This window comes from Sceloporus undulatus, chromosome 5, assembly GCF_019175285.1.
Source record: "Sceloporus undulatus isolate JIND9_A2432 ecotype Alabama chromosome 5, SceUnd_v1.1, whole genome shotgun sequence".
Lineage (NCBI taxonomy): Eukaryota > Metazoa > Chordata > Lepidosauria > Squamata > Phrynosomatidae > Sceloporus > Sceloporus undulatus.
In genome coordinates, this window is record NC_056526.1 from 37,852,396 (window position 1) to 37,869,717 (window position 17,322).

The window sequence follows — 17,322 nt, forward strand, 5'->3', positions numbered from 1 at the left end:
TTGTTTCTCTGTACAGTGGACCCTTGTTATACGCTGGAGTTTGGTTCCAAGATCCGCCGTGTATAACAAAATCCGTATATGCTCAAGTCCCATTAAATATAATGACATACCAAAATGGTGTCCCTTATAAAAAATGGAAAATCAAGGTTTGATATTTTAAATTTATACTTTTTTTGAACATTTTCAAACTGTGTATGCTTGAATCCGTGTATAAAAAAAACCATATATAAGAAGGGCCAATTGTATTCTGTCCTAACAGTGGCCTCTTCTCTAGAGTAGAGGTTAGGCATGAAGACAATTGATTGTTGTCACACATCCATTTCTATGGAGTGATCCATAGTTTTTCATGAACTATACAATCAAAGGCTTTGCTATAACCTACAAATCACACACTGATTTTCTTCTGAAATTCCTTGATGTGATCCATTACCCAATGTGTGTTTACAATTAGGTGACAAAATATATTTACTTAAGTTTAATTATATTCCATTGTTCTTGCAAAAGCAATTCCTAGCAGCTAACAAACAAACAATAAAAACATTTATTTCCTTATTTCTCTCCTCCCCTCCTAATAAATGATATTAAGTGTAAAAACTATTTGATGCTGGATTTAAAATCTTTAAGAAAAGGAACACTTTGGCTGAAGTAACTAAAATGTCAGCTAGTTTTTAAGCTGTCTTGTACAATAGAATTTGCCAGAAATGAGAGTAATAAAAAATCTGGAGTGCTATATTGCCTAATGGGGAAATCATTTTCAAGACATGTCAACATTTTCCTGCAGAATATACATGAACTCAAACCTTAGAATGGATGTGCAGCAATGTTCAGAAGACAGGCATTTGCCTTGTAAATGAAACATGATGCTATTTTGAAATAACTTGGAGTACAACACTTTAATCCAATGATAGCTGAGTGGGAATGTGAACTGTCTCTGCACTTTGGCAAATTGTATAGCTCATAAGCATTTAAGTGAAGCAGACTGTAAAAAAAATCTAAACTAAAGGGATTATATGACTGGGCAATTCATCAAGGGGAAGAAGACCAGAAATAATAATTAGTACTACTGTACAATGTGTCACCAACACTGTTGGTGAAAAGTAATGGGGAAACAAGAGATTTACTTCCACTTTCCACTACTGTGTCTTGCATAGTGCTTTTATAATGTTCAACAAGAAGGCTCATAGAGCTTAATGCAGGGGTAGGCAACCTGCGGCCCGGCGAAGCCTTGGGACCGGCCCCAGCCTGGTCCTGCCGCTGATTGCCGCCGGGGCCTTTGGCCTCTCGCACGCAGGGGCAAGGGAGGCAATTGTCTATAGACGCCTCAGAACACATGCATTTATATTAACATTTTTTTAAAAAATCAGCAAATTTCTTGTGTGTCCTTCACTTTTTTTTAAAAAAGTGCCCATCATTTGAAAATGTTTGTCCTACATTTGTCCCAGTTTATTTATTTAATTTAATTTTTTTAAATCATTTAATTATTTATTTTTTGGCTTCGGCCTCCCCAGTTGTTCTGAGGGACAGCAACCCGGCCCCCGGCTCAAAAGGTTGCTACCCTGGCTTAATGCAACCAATCTTACAGAAGCATTCATTCATTTGTTAGATGAAAACATCTCACACTTCTCATTTCCTTTCTATGGTACAGGAGCCATTACTGGTATGTAAATCATTTTCTTTATTCTTTCCTTTGCAAGCACAGTAAAAGTGGTGTCAATTTTATTTTTTTTAGTGTTATATATTAGAAGAAACTTGGGGCATGGAAATAACCCTTATTTATATTTATATTCATGCCAAGGTAGTACAAAAAATACTAAAAAAAATGAAGCCCTTTCTCTTTGGTCTGAAAAGCAAGTGCATAAATAATAAGAAAGGTTCTCTTAATTACATTTAGTTAAATTTTATTCCGTTTAGTGGTGTGCCACTTAGTAACCACTGTTACTTAATATTTGCATTACCGTGGATCAGATCCTCCTAGAAATTTTTTTCTAAAAGGGTGAATACTAAAAAAAAATTGCCCACTAAACCTAATTTTAGCATTGTTTTTACCCAACAACCTTTATAAGTGTGTAGAACAATCTCACTCTAATGTTTTCTTCCCCTTTTTATCTATTCAGTTTGTTCTATCCCTCAAAGCAATGGGAAATTGTTTCAGTAAAGAGAGTAGCTGAACAGGGCAGAGTGAGGACAGGGGGGCTTGGAGGAGTCTCATTCAAAGAGGCAATTAACACAAACCAATTCTAGCGCTTCAAAGTGATGTCAAGAACAGTGAAACACTGCCACTTACTGTCTATAGCAACCTATGCTACTAACCCAAAGAATCACTCAAAACTTTTTAAGACTTTCATGTCTCTAAGAATGTCCAAAGCATTGGTGGGAAGGTCTCACTCACATTCTACACTCGCAGAATCTGGTTCTCACACTGCCACCCTCCATCCAAGGTTTACTGCCAAGAAAACCGGGCAACCTGAGGTATGCCTTTTCTCATGCTGTCCTGAAGGTCATGAGTGGCTACTACAAATGCACCATTCTGGTGAGGATTATGAAGTAATACAAAAGAAACATGTACATAGAGACCTGCTCTACAATGCCTCTTTACCTAAGAGCATTTCTTCAAAAAAGGACCCTCTAATGTGCTTAGATCAAACCAACCAACCGGGGGGGGGGCAGCGGGGGGGGGGTGGGGGGGGGGTGAGTGTCTGAATTCAATAGCATATCCTGAAACAATGAGTTGAACCCCAGAGTTGTTGATGATGTTGTACCTAGGGTTACAAAGGTGTATAGAACACTCCCCAGACACTGTGAAGGACTGTCAGCTGCTTGCAGATTAATAGACATCATACAAACAGAGGAAAATAATAAATAAATATTTATAAATCAAGGTATGATTACAGCTAGAACACAATTCTTTCCAGCACTAATTTGTATTTGGGCTGCCCGAAGGGTTGCCCATAGTGCATCACAAAGAGAATTATGCACATTATATAAATGTTAAATGTTTTAATTAAAAATGTTAAATATTAAACATCTGAACTGTCAGAATCAGCCTTTCTGATGGATTCATTAGACATAAAACTAATTCAAGAGAAGTTGTGACCAGTTACTCGTTCTATATGCATAACCTCTGTAACTTCCTGGAGTGCAGCACAATCCCTTTTTACAACCTCACAACATCCGCTCCTGCCCAATGTGTTACACAAGCACAGCTGGCTTAATAGGACTGCAAGATAAAAAAAAATAGTAACAGTGTATCTACTGAAGTACAAATGGCCAACCCTGAGCAACAATTCTTTCCTAACTGGAGTGTAAAAACTGGCAAGAACCATGGGTCCTACATAGTCAGTCCTTAAGTTTAACTGACTGTCTTTATCTTAGGATGCGAAACAGAACAACCCCGAAGGGGCAGCTTAAGAAGCCAGACTGGGGTTGTGGAATAGTCCAAAAAAGAAACATTTTTCATGGGTGAGCTAAGATGTGATGAGACTTTGCTTTCTGATGTTTCGTGTACAAAACGTTACTTCAGGCACAAAATTATTAAAAATATTGTATAAAATTACATTCAGGTCTGCACCTAAGATGTATATGAAACATAATGTATTTTGTGTTTAGACTTGGGTCCCATATCTAAAAATATCTCATTATATAAGTACAGTGGACCCTTGTTATCCACTGAAGTTTGCTTCCAGGAACCCCCGTGAATAACAAAATCTGTGTACACGTCGGCCCTTCTTATACACACGGATTTTTTATACACGGATTTAAGCATACACGGTTTGAAATGTTCCAAAAAGTATAAAAATTTACCTTGATGTTCCACTTTTTATTAGGGACACCATTTTGTATGTCCTTATACTTAATGGGACTTGAGTATACATGGATTTTGTTATACACGGGGATCTTGGAACCAAACCCAGCGTATAACAAGGATCCACTGTTATGTTCAAGTTCCATCAATACAATAGCATAGCAAAATGGTTTTTGTCCTTATATAAAATGGAAAAATCAAGGTTTGATATGTGAATTTATACTTTTAAAAAATATTTTCAAGCCATGGATTCTTGAAATCCATGTATAAAAAAATCTTGTGATAAGGAGAGCCAACTGTATATCCACATTTTTTGTCATTAACTGCCCTCAAGTCTACCTCGACTCATAGTGGCCCTGTGGATAAGACCTCTCCAAGACACCTTTTTCTCCACCTGCACTGCTCTAGTCCTGCAAGCTGAGTCCTGTGGCCTCTTTGATTGGTTTCATTCATCTGACATCGGTCTCCGACTCCTTGTACTACTTCTACCTTTCCTAACACTATTGTATTTTCTAATGATTCGCCTTCTCATGATGTAGCCCAGGGGTAGGACCCTTTTTGAGCCGGAGGCCGGTTGCTGTTCCTCAGACAACTGGGGGGCCGAAGCCGGGGGGGTGAGCTTCCACCCTCCCGGGCGGAGCCGCACGGGGGGTGGAGCTTCCACCTCTGGGGTGGAGCCGCATGCCAGGGCGGAGCTTCCACTATCCAGGGGCGGAGCCACTGTCCGGGCAGAGTTTCCACCCTCCGGGGGCGGAGCTGCATAATAATAATAATATTTGCAAGAAACTAGGCATGCCATACACAGGAAAAATGCATGCACACTGTCTCAACCCAGAAAAGAGCAAGAAGTCCATGTGGGGGATTTTGCAAAGAGAATACCAAAGGATAACAACAATAAAATAGCAAGATTGCAAGAATGGAAGCGACTAGGCAAGGCCAAAAACAGCAAAAACAGCTATGAACAACAGCATCACTGTAAAACCAGAAAAGAGCAAGCAAGTCCATGTGGGGGGATTTTTGCAAAGAGAATGATGGGCAAGAAAGAAAGAATGGAAGCGCCATAGGCAAGGCCACAAAACAGCAAAAATAGCATGCCACTGGCTCAACCCAGAAAAAGAGCAAGGCAAGGCATGTGGGGAATTTTGACAACGAGAAGACAAAAGGATAAAAAATGAATGACAGAATAAAAAGAGGTGAACAGAAGTGCGATAGAGAAGAGGATAAGGAAAAAAAACAGAAAAAAAAGAAACTGGCCAACTAAAAGGAGAAAACAAGGAGCAAGGGAGCTTAGAAAATGAAGGCAGACAAGATGTATACTCACAAACAAAACGAAACAAAGAGAGCTAAGACGACCAAGAAAAACAAGGGAGGAAGAGAGAGAGAGAAGGAGCGATCCGGAAAGAAACGAGCGTTAAGCAGACATCAAACCAATACAAAGGGCTATAGCGAAGCGCGACGAAAACAATCCATAATAAAATACCCCCGACAGCCCAGCGACCAAGCATCTAGATGGACTGCTCCAGACCACAAAAAAAGGGCGATCTAGTAACAATACAACATATCCCCAAAAAATCCCTCCAAAAAAAACATATAATCATCTCTCTACTCCCAAATCCCCACCCTATCTTACTACATCATATCCCCTTTCCCTCCCTCCCAATCCACATCTCATATCTCATCCCATCATCTCTACTCTACTTTGCTTCCTCCTCCTCCCCACGCACCTCCTCATTTATAAGAGGGAGGATGGAGCCATCGAGGGACGGTGGGCCGGCGCCGCCATTGAGAAGGTCTTGTGCGGCTCCTAGACGCCCCGTTTCAGTGGTCTTGGCTGTCGCATCGGGCCTCCCAGCGGCCCGGTTGCCAGCTCCTGCGAGCCCCTATTCAGTGCTCTGGAGGCCAGCAATCAGGCCTTCCTACATGGGCGCCGCCATTTTGCCCTTCACAAATGGCGCAAAAGTCTCGCGCGACCTTTATGTTGTGTTCGAGACTTCGCCGCCATTTTGATAGGTGCAAAATGGCGGCTGGGAGTGGCCGAAATCGGCGGCAGAGGGACTGGGGCCAGGGGGGAAAAGGCGCCCCGCGGGCCGGAGGTTTCCCTGATGTAGCCAAATAAAACAACCTCAATTTAGTCATCCTGGCTTCCATGGACAGTTCGGGCTGGATCTGTTCTAGGATCCATTTGTTTGTCTTCTTGGTTGTCCATGGTATTCTCAACACTCTTCTCCAGTACCACATATCAAATGAATTTATTTTCTTTCTGTCCGCTTTCTTCACTGTCCGGCTCTCACATCTGTATATAGTGATGGGGAATACAATGATTTGGATAATTCTCACTTTAGTGTTCAGAGTTATATCTTAACAGGTAAGGGATATTCAACCTGTACATTTCTCTGTGACTAAAGCTGGGGTGGGGAAACTTTGGCCCCTTATATTTTCAGAAGCTCCGGTCAGCATGGTCAATGGAAGAAAATCATAGCAGTTGGAATCCAAAAACATACAGCGAGCCAAAGGTTCCCCATCTCTAGTTTAAAATAACCCAATTGCTTTCTAGTGCTAAACTCCTACCCTGTTCTTAGCATTCCACTCTAATCTTGGAACGCTACATAAAATGCAAAAGATACCATTGTATCCTCATTTCTTAGAAAGGACCTAAGGACATGTTTGGTTTACTACAGAATCAGTTCCAATTTGCTGACTGAGGGACTAAACAGACCAGTTATACGCCAGCATGGGAGCATAGGGATGTAACGTATGCACACCGGCTGCCCCCATGCCAGTGTCACCCCGTGTGCCCAAACACATGGCAGGGGGCATCACGATGCTCCATTAGTGCAGCTTTTAGACATGCTGCACCAAAGGAGCACTGAAAAGCTATGGCCACGGCAGCAAGGGCGCCTTTTTGCTGGCACTAAAAGGAGCTGCATTTTGCCATTCCTTTTAGCGCCAGTAAAGAACTGGATCGGGGCTGTGGTGTGTGGTTTCTACGGCCCCAATCTGGTGCTGAAAGGGGAGGCAGAACACCACTCCAAAGGGGTGGTCTGTTGAGTCCCTGAGAACCTCAAATACCCAAATTCTAATTTTCATTCCTGTTCTGGTCCCTCTCCAAATGTCCCATCTATCAAGCCTCATAACTTGTAGACTGTCTCACTTGGCTAGCTTTGAACTTAGCTATATGTCCTAGTAGACCTTGGCACTGTATTCTGGCAACCACCTCAAGTTCCTGGTCCTAAAGCAAGTTCAAAAAGCAGAAACAATCACCTAAGTGGCTTTGGAAACACTTACTCCACACCTCCACTTTTCCCTATCAATCCAATAAATTTGCTTTCAGACCTGCCACAGGCATGTTAATTTTTTAATGGAGATTTCCTCTGTATTTCTCCCAACAAGCTTTCCACCCTGATATCCTTCCATCTCATCCATAGGCAATGATGTCATCCATCTTCCACTTCTTCACACAAAACTCTTACAATCTGTCCTACTTACAGTAACTTTCTCTTCTTAATTATCTTTCACATCACATCTTTTTTTCCAATTAGCAACGGAGCAACAAACAATACCACATTTATATCGCATATATTTTAACAAGAACAACCCTGTATCAATTTCTCTTAGAACAGTCTTCTATACTACACCTTCCCTTGTAAAAATCAAAACATTTTGTCCATTCCTTTTACAACTGAAACAGAAGGCCTTCTGAAGACTAATGCCTTCCATATTAGTCGTAACAACATATTAAATTTCTCATATATGATTCACAGCCTTGCTTACAAGATTCCTATATAAAAATACACATAGCAGTTTCCAAAAGAAGCTGAAAGAAATCCAAGAAACCAAGTCCTATTAAAAACAAACTAGCTCACTGGACATATGTAGAACACAATGAAAGATATTCAAATAGATTTGACAGGAAAGCCATTAAGATATCCAAAGGAAAACAGGATGGAACTTACTAACCTTCTCGCAAGCTGTGGTAAGAATCATGACCCAAGCCTTCAGTTTTTATTTCCTTTGGCACAATCTCTGCAAATGGCACAATCCCACCATAAGTGGTCTGTAGAGTTTTGGTTTTGTCCAGCATTATGGAGAAAATCCGAAAACCAAGATATTCCCACAGGTTTCTGAAGAGATGCTTAATCCTCAGAGAAAGGACCATATAGATTTCTGTGGTTTGAGTTCTGTTGATCCTTTACTTGGACAGAGAGCCAACATCTGAAGGTAAGAATTGCTGAGCTTTTAGCAAAAGCTTGTTGTCTCATAAGGACTGTGTTTAAGCACAGAAATACCTTCCTTTCCCTAAGAAGGGTTGTATATTCATGCATATACTAAAGAGTTGGAGAGGACAGAGCCTTACTCTCCACAACTGTGCAGACTGACAGATGGATGATTCTTTCATGAAGCTGCTTGCAGTAACAGCTAACCTCATTCACCCAAAATAGTAAGCAGTTGGTTTCCCTATTCAGACCTCAAACACTTGCCAATCAAGCATCATCACGTGATTTAGTTCCTACCCTCTCCTCCTCGTCTCTAGTTCTGAAACTTCAGCACAGTCTTCACAAAGTTGAAACATACACATCTGAAGAAACAGACACTGAAACTTTTTCCAATTCCCTATTTGATGAGTGCATCAGGAGAAAAGATACTGGATAAAAAGCCAGAGTAAATCTGAGAGTAGAATAACTTTTAAACTAGGAGTGGTTTGCCTCAGACTGCTTTTTCTCTGAAATATCACAATAGTGGAAATGCTTAGGGTTGTTTAAATGGTTAAAGATGTTAAATAGCAGTGGGGCACTGTGTTAGTGAGAAATTTAATATGTTGTTACGACTAATATGGAAGGCATTAGTCTTCAGAAGGCCTTCTGTTTCAGTTGTAAAAGGAATGGACAAAATATGCACTCATCTATAATAATCACAATCAACCTGCACTTAAAATAAGACAAATTAAGAACCTCTGGTAGCCTGCTACCATTAGCCCGGAACACACAGGCCTTTGTGGCGCCCTCGTCACGTGCAAGGGCTGCCTGGTGGGTGGAGCGCCCACATGCCCAGCAGCCCTCGCATGTGACGAGGGTATCACAGCTGCAGCGCGCCCACTAGACACGGTGCATTACTGGGGGCGACGCAGCTGCGACATCACCACACTGGCGCTGGCGCTCTGGGGTGGTGGAAGTGCGCTATAAAAAGGAGCCGCTTCCCGCACTCCTTTTTTGCTGTGCAGGAGCACCGCACAATTTGATTGCTGTGGCGCTCCTGCGGAGCAAAGAGAGGCGCCAGGGACGCGCCTCTTTCTGGCAGTCTGTACCCCACCATTCTTTCTAGAATTGTCAACACCAAGGGAGACAGAGTTTATAACTTTCAGTCCTTTTTCATTTTTCTAAGACTAATCACCAAGAGAAAAATAGTACGTCCTACTCTGCAGTACACCATAATAATTCATTGAAAATAATGAATGGGATATGAAGTGTCACTTGGTCCAATTCTAACCTGATACAAAATACCCCAGATTAAAAGCACCCATAACTTCCTTCCAATCCTGCCCTGAAAATATCTAAGAAAGAAGACACCACACTTTCCCTTTGCTAAAGCTGACAGAGTTTTTTTTTAATACTTCTTACGAACATATGTTACCCCAGCACCAGCTCTTGCCTAAGAGGACACAATCTGAAAGCAAACAAAAAAAAACAACTAAAAACACAAAACAAAAATATTGCATCTATACCCATCTGTTAGTTCAAACTATAATAGAGCCATTATATTCAATGCATCAATTTAGGTTTATGTTGACTTACCAAATTCCTACTGAATCTATCCTAGTTGGAATTAACAGATGGATGTAGGCCTTGAGGATGTAGGCCTTGAGAATCCTATTTTCTCTAAAGCAAAACCACACTCACATCCACCCATCAGTTTTACTCTTTGATTTGTCAATAGTCCTACATCTAAGAATAAATCTGATGTTACTGCTGAGCATAGACAAATCATGCTCTGCTTTTAAATTTCAGACTGAAATACATGAAAAAGCCTGCACTCAGATCCCAATGAAACATAAGAGGGAATATGTATATAAAGACTTTACTCTAAAGCTATCTTCACATGGATTACTTGAGTACCCAAATGTGTGGTGCTCCCAGGCACCAATGTAGTGCCACAACAACTTTATAGAGATTGAATAAAAGTTCAAAACATGCAGCCCTGTACATGTCTGTGCAGTTGGTATAATATATACTTATCCTTGCAGACAACTGGCTGCAGCTGCTCAAGCAGCTCAGGAGTTTCCTAGCTATGATGGACAGGTGGCCAAAGAGAAACTTTATTTGCAGTTTCTCTTAGAAGCTGAGGAGTCAGCCAGCCTGGGAATCTGGATCTCTGCCCAGTTGCTGAAATACACTGTCCTTGCCCCTCCCGCCAGCAGACCCACATATACACAGGATATACTGCCACCCTCACTTTTGGCAGAGTGTCTGTTACTTCTACATAAACTAAGTTTTAAATATCATGAACTGTAGATGCAAAAATAGCAGCTGCAGGCTGGAAAACCTATCAGATGACGTCAAAGCACATTCTGAGCTCTTTCTCCTCCCCCAACTCCTTCCCACTTCCTTTTCCATGTCACTCTCTCATTACCTCACAAATCTGAGTATACTGCACTTTAAATCTTTCAACTGCCAAAATGTATCCTCAACAGAGCAGATTACTATTTCCCTTTGACTCAATATGAAATGCTTCCAAGATTCAGCTCTGCTTCTCTGGTGAAACACATCTACTACATATTCTGTATACCAAAATGCAAGTGATGAGGCAGAACTCTTTAGGATAAGATGCAGATATAATATACTACAGAGATACAATAGACACTCATTGGCTTAAGTATTCTCTCACCTTTCTGAGTATACTGCTGGATTATTTCCACAGCTCCCTAAACACATGCTAAACTGTACCAACTACCTTGATTGTGCTACAATTCCTATAATGACAAGGGGAAAAAATCAGTGAACTGTTATGATTGTCACATATTTCCTGTCCTGCTGAATGATCAATTTTCAGCTCAGCTTTAGCTGTTAAAATTAATAGCCTTTAGACTATTTAAACACACGGTTATGTCAATGATAGCACTACTCAGGTCCTGGGGCAATAAATCAGATCCAAAACATCACATTTCCAAATCCATGCTTGACAGGCGGGATGGAAGTCTTCCATCCAAATTTGGGGTTTGCTTTTTGCCAAATGTAACATTTCTCATTTAGCCCAAATCCATCCTCGAGCCTTATTCAAGCATCCCTGGTGTAGAACTGTGGGAACACAGATCATCCCATCGCATGTGACAAGCCTACTGTGTGTTTCCCACTTATGCACAATAGTTTAACTGACAATGTGCTTTCTAACAGTGTAAAGATTATTTAAAACTAGCAAACATATCCATTTTCACAGTATGAAAGTAGGTTGTACGCTGTTGTATATGAAAGGTTTCAAGCAAAGTTATGGAGTTATCAATCTCTATTTGGAGTGAGAAAAACCATGAACTGTGGGACATATAAGCATACCTTTTGCCTCCTTATAACATGATCTTCAGGGGAAAAGAATCCACAAACCTAATCCTGATTCCAGGAACCTACTATGTGCTTCCTGTCTTGTATTGTTTTGCTATTTCAACCACTCTAGATGCGACTGTTCCTGCCTTATTTGGTTCTTATCTTACAAGTTATAGTTCTTGAGACTCAACTCTTTTGGATGTTCTAGTGCTATTCTGTTAATCTCGTCAAGCAACGTTCCTGCTTTGTCTGCAGTATTTCCCACTCTGTCTACCATTCTGTGGCCTCAGCTGTTCTTGCTACAGAATTTGCTAGTCACTTTTTGGCAAGCTGGCTTTTAACAGAATCTCTTTAATAGAAGCTGTTATACCCAATAATAGTGATGTGGGTAGGGAAGGCTGCTACCTTGTCACTGAAGTTGGTAGTGCAGCCTATGGACAGTTTTAAGTTGTCTGCTACTCATTGGCTGATACTGGTACTGCAGCCAATATATTTAAATAAACATTGTTGTTATTAAATAAAATCACTTTGCTATGCACACCTCTAAGGCCCCATTAATATTAATATCAAATTTCAGGTGTCATAAGTTTCACGATCTTGGAATTGTGGCACAGAGAGCTACATGAAGAGAAAATGAGAGGTTGACACTTACCATGAATGGTCATTCTAGGGAGGCTGAAGGAGCAATCCACTATATTGTCTTGGACAAAATGGGTCTAGAAGCACATTAGCAGGCCAAACAGGAAAGTCTACTGTGACAAAATTTGTCTATTTCAAGGCTGTTTAGCTTATTCATGATGCATACATATCAGGTATATCTTAAAAAGTAAGACACGCCCGACTACAGAAACAGGTACACCACATCATACAATTTCATACAACTGCTACCTTTTGAACAACAAAACACTGGAAGAATAGCTGGTGCTCTGGGTCCAACAAATCTGTAACACCATGAGTGTCAGGTGAGATTTTGTAAAGAATTGTAGGGCAGAACTATAAAGGCTCTTTTGATATCACAGAAGTCAATCTGGCAACTACTAATACTGGCAAACAACTATGAATCTAGTGTTATTTTTGTGTCACTGAGTTAAAAAGAAGGTATTACATGAAACTATCACTGACAAAGGAAAAAAATCATTTCCACAAATTCTTTAGAATATTTTCCTTGGGTTTGTAAAGTGATTTATTATAAAATTGTCAACTGCAAAATTATTTCCCTTTTCTATACAGATCAAAGAACAGAATAGGACACTAAAAGAGGTTTGTTCAAACAGAACTGGGGATTGCTCACTCTAAGGCAATCCAAAATATGATATAACCTTAAAATATAGTAATACTGCATAAGATTTTGCACTCTGTGATGTCTTTATCCCAAAATTCTAGTAAATTATCTCTTCCTTGACTGTTGGTATTTTACTGTTCTAGATTAAAGTCAGTAAGCATTTTAAGTAGTTGAAGAGATCAAATACTGTACAGCAGGCTTTAAAAATGTTTTCTTCGTGCTTTTGCAACTGTCATTATTGTTAGTAAAATAAGTCTCATGTTATTAAATTGCATGTATGAGTCTCCCCTGTCCAAGGATCTAAACATGGTAAAAACAGTCAAACAAAAATGTACTAAGAAGCAACACAACAGAATTGCAAAAATCATCCTAAAAACATTAAATGCCTGGCAATGCCGTATGGAACAAACTAGTGTGAGAAATTAAAAGACATAGCCATGTTAGTCTGTAGAATCAGTACATAGAGAGATCTTGTAGCAACTTTGAGACTAACTGAATGAAAGAATTTGGCAGCATGAGCGTTCATAGACTTCAGTCTACTTCCTCAGATGTGAGAAATTCTAACATCAGATTCAGTTCTTGAAGGATGGAATTCCACAAAAGAGAAAGTTCTGCTCCACATTCTCTCACCAGTTTAAAAAAAAATGGGGGTTCAGACAACCTCAATGAGCAAGAAGGATTTTTTAAACATAATTTACAATGCACAAGCCACAAAAAAAAATACTCACTATTCTTTTCACACTCATTCCTGATCTTCCAGGACATACTATACCATGAGAACTTTATACATTTGATGGGGGTGGGGGCAAATAAACCTCAGTCTTGGAAGGTATGATTTGTATGTGATCTGCACTAGATCTTTAATTTGTACAGTATATGCATTAGCACTCTCAGGTGTTAAGTTTATTGTTCTTACATAACTTGTACACCAAAAATATTAATACGAAGGCCTAACCAATTCAATTACAGATCACTTTTTCCACCACTGATAAAACACACATGATGATGCTTGTAAGCATAGAGCACACCGAAATATATACATCCTCCCTTGTAAGTTACTTTATTAAAGCAGCTCTCTTGTAAGCAGTAAAAACCTATGTTTTACACACAGCCATGTCTTGTCATCTGGAAATGGAAAACATTAGCATAGACATTTGTGGTTTAGGAGAAATGTGGTGAATGTCTGAAGTGGATTCAAATTCAATAGCAGTGATTTCCTAAGCTTTAAAGTGAGCATTTTGCACAGATGACTGAAGAAAAGACTACCCTTCTACATAAAGTGGACAGAAGGAATTTAATACTACTTTAGATTTCTAGGGCTTTTCTTCTATACAATCAAAATGCAGCAAGCCTTCCTAACCTGGTTATTATCTCCATATTGCGGGTGTTGTTGAGGATTACAGATAGTAGTTTACATAAACTTTTGCTGTTGCTGTGTGTCTTCAAGTAATTTATGACTTATGGCCAACCTATTATGGGCTTTTCTGGGGCTGAGAGTGTGTGACTCTCCCAAGGTCACCCAGCGGGCTTCCATGGCTGAGCGGGGAATCAAACCCCAACCTCCAGAGTCCTACACCCAAACTACAGTACTACATTCTGCTGGTTCTCTAGAGGAGTGCAACTGTCAGAGATTTGGAAGCTGCACTCCAGGACCTTGAGGGGGCATACCCCCTAACTCCACTTTTCTGTACTTTTTAAAGAAGTATTGAATCCCCTCGTTACCAACCCTAGTTTTTGGGATGGCGATTCCACTGCATTTGGAGCAGGGTAGACTGTTGAAGGCCCAGGAATAGTCTCTTTTTTCAATCCACAAATAAACCAGAATTGATTTTGCTAAAATAGACAAACAAACAAACTAATGAGGGACTAGGAGGTTGTGAAGGCACTACAAATGACCTTGTGAGCTACATGCTGCCACAGGCCACATTTGCTCACTCTGTGTGTAAACACATCCAGTGCGTTTCTGTGTTAAAAAATGCAAAAGTAATTATTTTGCGAGGATTCTCAACTTTAAAAAGCAAAGATTTATTTTACCTACCGGGTAGCTCTATTATAGCCATTTCCCGCATGGTGCAGTGGTTTGAATGCTGGGCTACGATTCTTGAGAAAAGGGCTTGAGTCCCAGCTCAGCCATGAAACCCACTGTGTGACCTTCGTATCACAGAGACCGCTAGGGCCATCCAGTCCAACCCCCTGCCATGCAGGAAATCTAAATCAAAGCATACTCGACAGATGGCCATCCAGCCTCTGTTTGAAGACCTCTAAGGAAGGAGACTTCACCATACTCTGAGGGGGGGTGTTCCACTGTTGAAAAGCCCTTACTGTCAGGAAGTTCCTCCTAATGTTGAGGTGGAATCTCTTTTCCTGCAGTTTGCATCCATTGTTCCATGTTCTAGTCTCTGGAGCAGCAGAAAACAAGCTCGCTTGGGCAAGTCACATACTCTCAGCCTCAGGGAAAGGCAATGACAAACTTCTTCTGAAGAAATCTTGCTGCCATGATTTGAAGGCATACATCAAGAACAATGGGTGATGAGCCTACTAATTATATCTATAAATAACCCAAACATGGATCTCAAGAAGAAAATATTTGTAAATATCAATAGCAGGGAGGATCTGGAATATTCACTATGCATTGTTCTTTAGTGGAATTATTGTATCCTCTGCTGGCATTGGTCTGTATCTGGACTGAACATGAAGACCTTTATTTTAACAGCATGCCAATTCTGCTGTACAAGAGAATTTCTTCAATCATATTATCCAAAGGAGAGGCTATACTTTCCATATCCACCCCAAAATCTTAGCAAAGATATTAAAATCTACATCAAGTTATATATACAGTATCAGTGCCTTTCCTCAAGTCAGCACTCAAATTGTGACTTAGCCTAACGTGTTATTCTTAAACTTTGTCTTAAAAAAAAATACAACAGCAACAGCCACACTATCAAGAACAGAACTTCCATGAAACACTAGTGTCATGGTTCACACTCTATTTTAAGTTTCACAGAAATCCCTCTTCGCTGAATATTTAATGTTTAATCCAAGGCAGCAGAACTGCTTTGTGTCATAAGCCAAAACAGGATCTGTTTAACAAGACTTGAGTAGTAATGTCTTGGGAATCACTATGCTTGAACAATCCCAGCTATATCCAATGCTGGAAATGTTTTGAAGGGAGAAAGATTGTTCCATTTAATTTACAATGAGAACAGAATTTTAAGAATCTTGGCTTTTATATATACTTTTCTAATCCTATCACTGATCCATAACAAACCCCCCTAGGGTTGCAGCAAAAAGCAACATAAATGGAACTTTGGGCACTGAAGACGGAAAAGCCAAACAAACTCTTATCCATTTTAATCTGGTTTTAGGCCTGGATATGTAACAGAGACAATCTTGGTCACCTTGGCGGATGACCTATGCAGTGCACTGGACAGAGGGAATATGTCCCTGTTAGTTCTGCTGGACCTCTCTGTGGCTATCAATACCATCGACCATGACAGTCTTCTGGACCACCTCTCTGGGATGGGACTTGGAGGTACTGTTTTGCACTGGCTCCACTCCTTTCAAGAGGGGAAACTCAGAAGGTAGTGCTGGAGGACTCCTGCCCCTTGATCACTGGCTTGTGGGGTCCCTCAGGGTTCTGTTTCTCCCCTATGCTATTCAACATATACATGAAACTGCTGGGAGAAGCCATCCAGAGTCTTGGGGTACAGTGCTATCAATATGCTGATAACACACAACTCTATCACTCCTTTCCAGCCCAATCTAAGGAGACTGTCTTGATCCTAAACAAATGTCTGTCATCAGTAACAGACTGAATGAGGACACACAAATTTGAAACTTAATCCAGGCAAGACAGAGGTATTCCTGGTCCATAAGAAGGCAGATTAGGAAACAGAGATTGAGCCTGTGTTAAATAGGTTTATATTCCCCCTGAAGACAAAGTTTGCAGTTTGGGTGTACTCCTGGACTCAGCCTTGAACCAGGAGGCCCAGGTTTCTGCAGCGTCCAGGAGTGTTTTTGCATCCATTCCTTGAAATGCCAGATCTGTTTTAATACAACTTTGAACCTGGAGACTCAGGTTTCTGCAGTGACCAGAAGTGCTTTTACACATCTAAAACATATGTGGCAACTGCACCTGTTCCTTGAAAGGTCAGATCTGGCCACAGTGGTACACGCCTTGGCTACATCCTATTTGGACTACTGTAATGTGCTCTACTTGAGGCTGCTTCTGAAGATTGTTCAGAAACTGCATCTGGTCCAAAGAGTTGCTGCCAGACTTAACTGCGGCAATTTACAGAGAGTACATAAAGCCCCTGTTGAAACAGCTCCACTGGCTGCCAGTTTGTTTCTGGGCACAATTCAAAGTTCTGTTATGACCTATAAAGCCCTATATGGCTCAGGTCCAGGCTATCTGGCAGACCATGGCCTGTTACAGACTGCCAAAATAAAGCTGCTTCGGGTCTCTTTGGAGGTATGCTATTTAAATGATGCATGGGTCCTAAGAGTCTGGAGGTCACGCCAAAGCCACATTCCATTCCCAAGTGCAGCTTTGGTGCAGCTTCCGGACTCTTAGGATGCATGCATCATTTAAACAGCATACCTCCAAAGAGACCCGAAGCAGCTTTATTTTGGCAGTCTGTAACAGGCCTATATCTCCCTATATGAACCAGTCTAGGCTTTAAGCTCATCAGGAGAGGCCCATGTCTCAG

General features: G+C 40.7%; 1 protein-coding gene across 6 annotated transcripts in view; it reads right to left on the reverse strand.

Moving 5' to 3' along the window:
• Positions 1-17,322, reverse strand: part of MRTFA (myocardin related transcription factor A) — a 113,215-nt gene that overhangs the window by 42,196 nt on the left and 53,697 nt on the right. Inside the window, exon 1 of one of the 6 annotated variants that reach the window (XM_042467460.1) lies at positions 7,760-8,081. The exons of the other annotated variants lie outside the window; for them this stretch is intronic. Within the exon in view, the coding sequence (XP_042323394.1) occupies positions 7,760-7,958 (199 nt within the window). The 5' untranslated portion in view covers positions 7,959-8,081. Of the gene's footprint in view, positions 1-7,759; positions 8,082-17,322 lie in introns of those variants that run through there. 6 annotated transcript variants of the gene reach the window in all.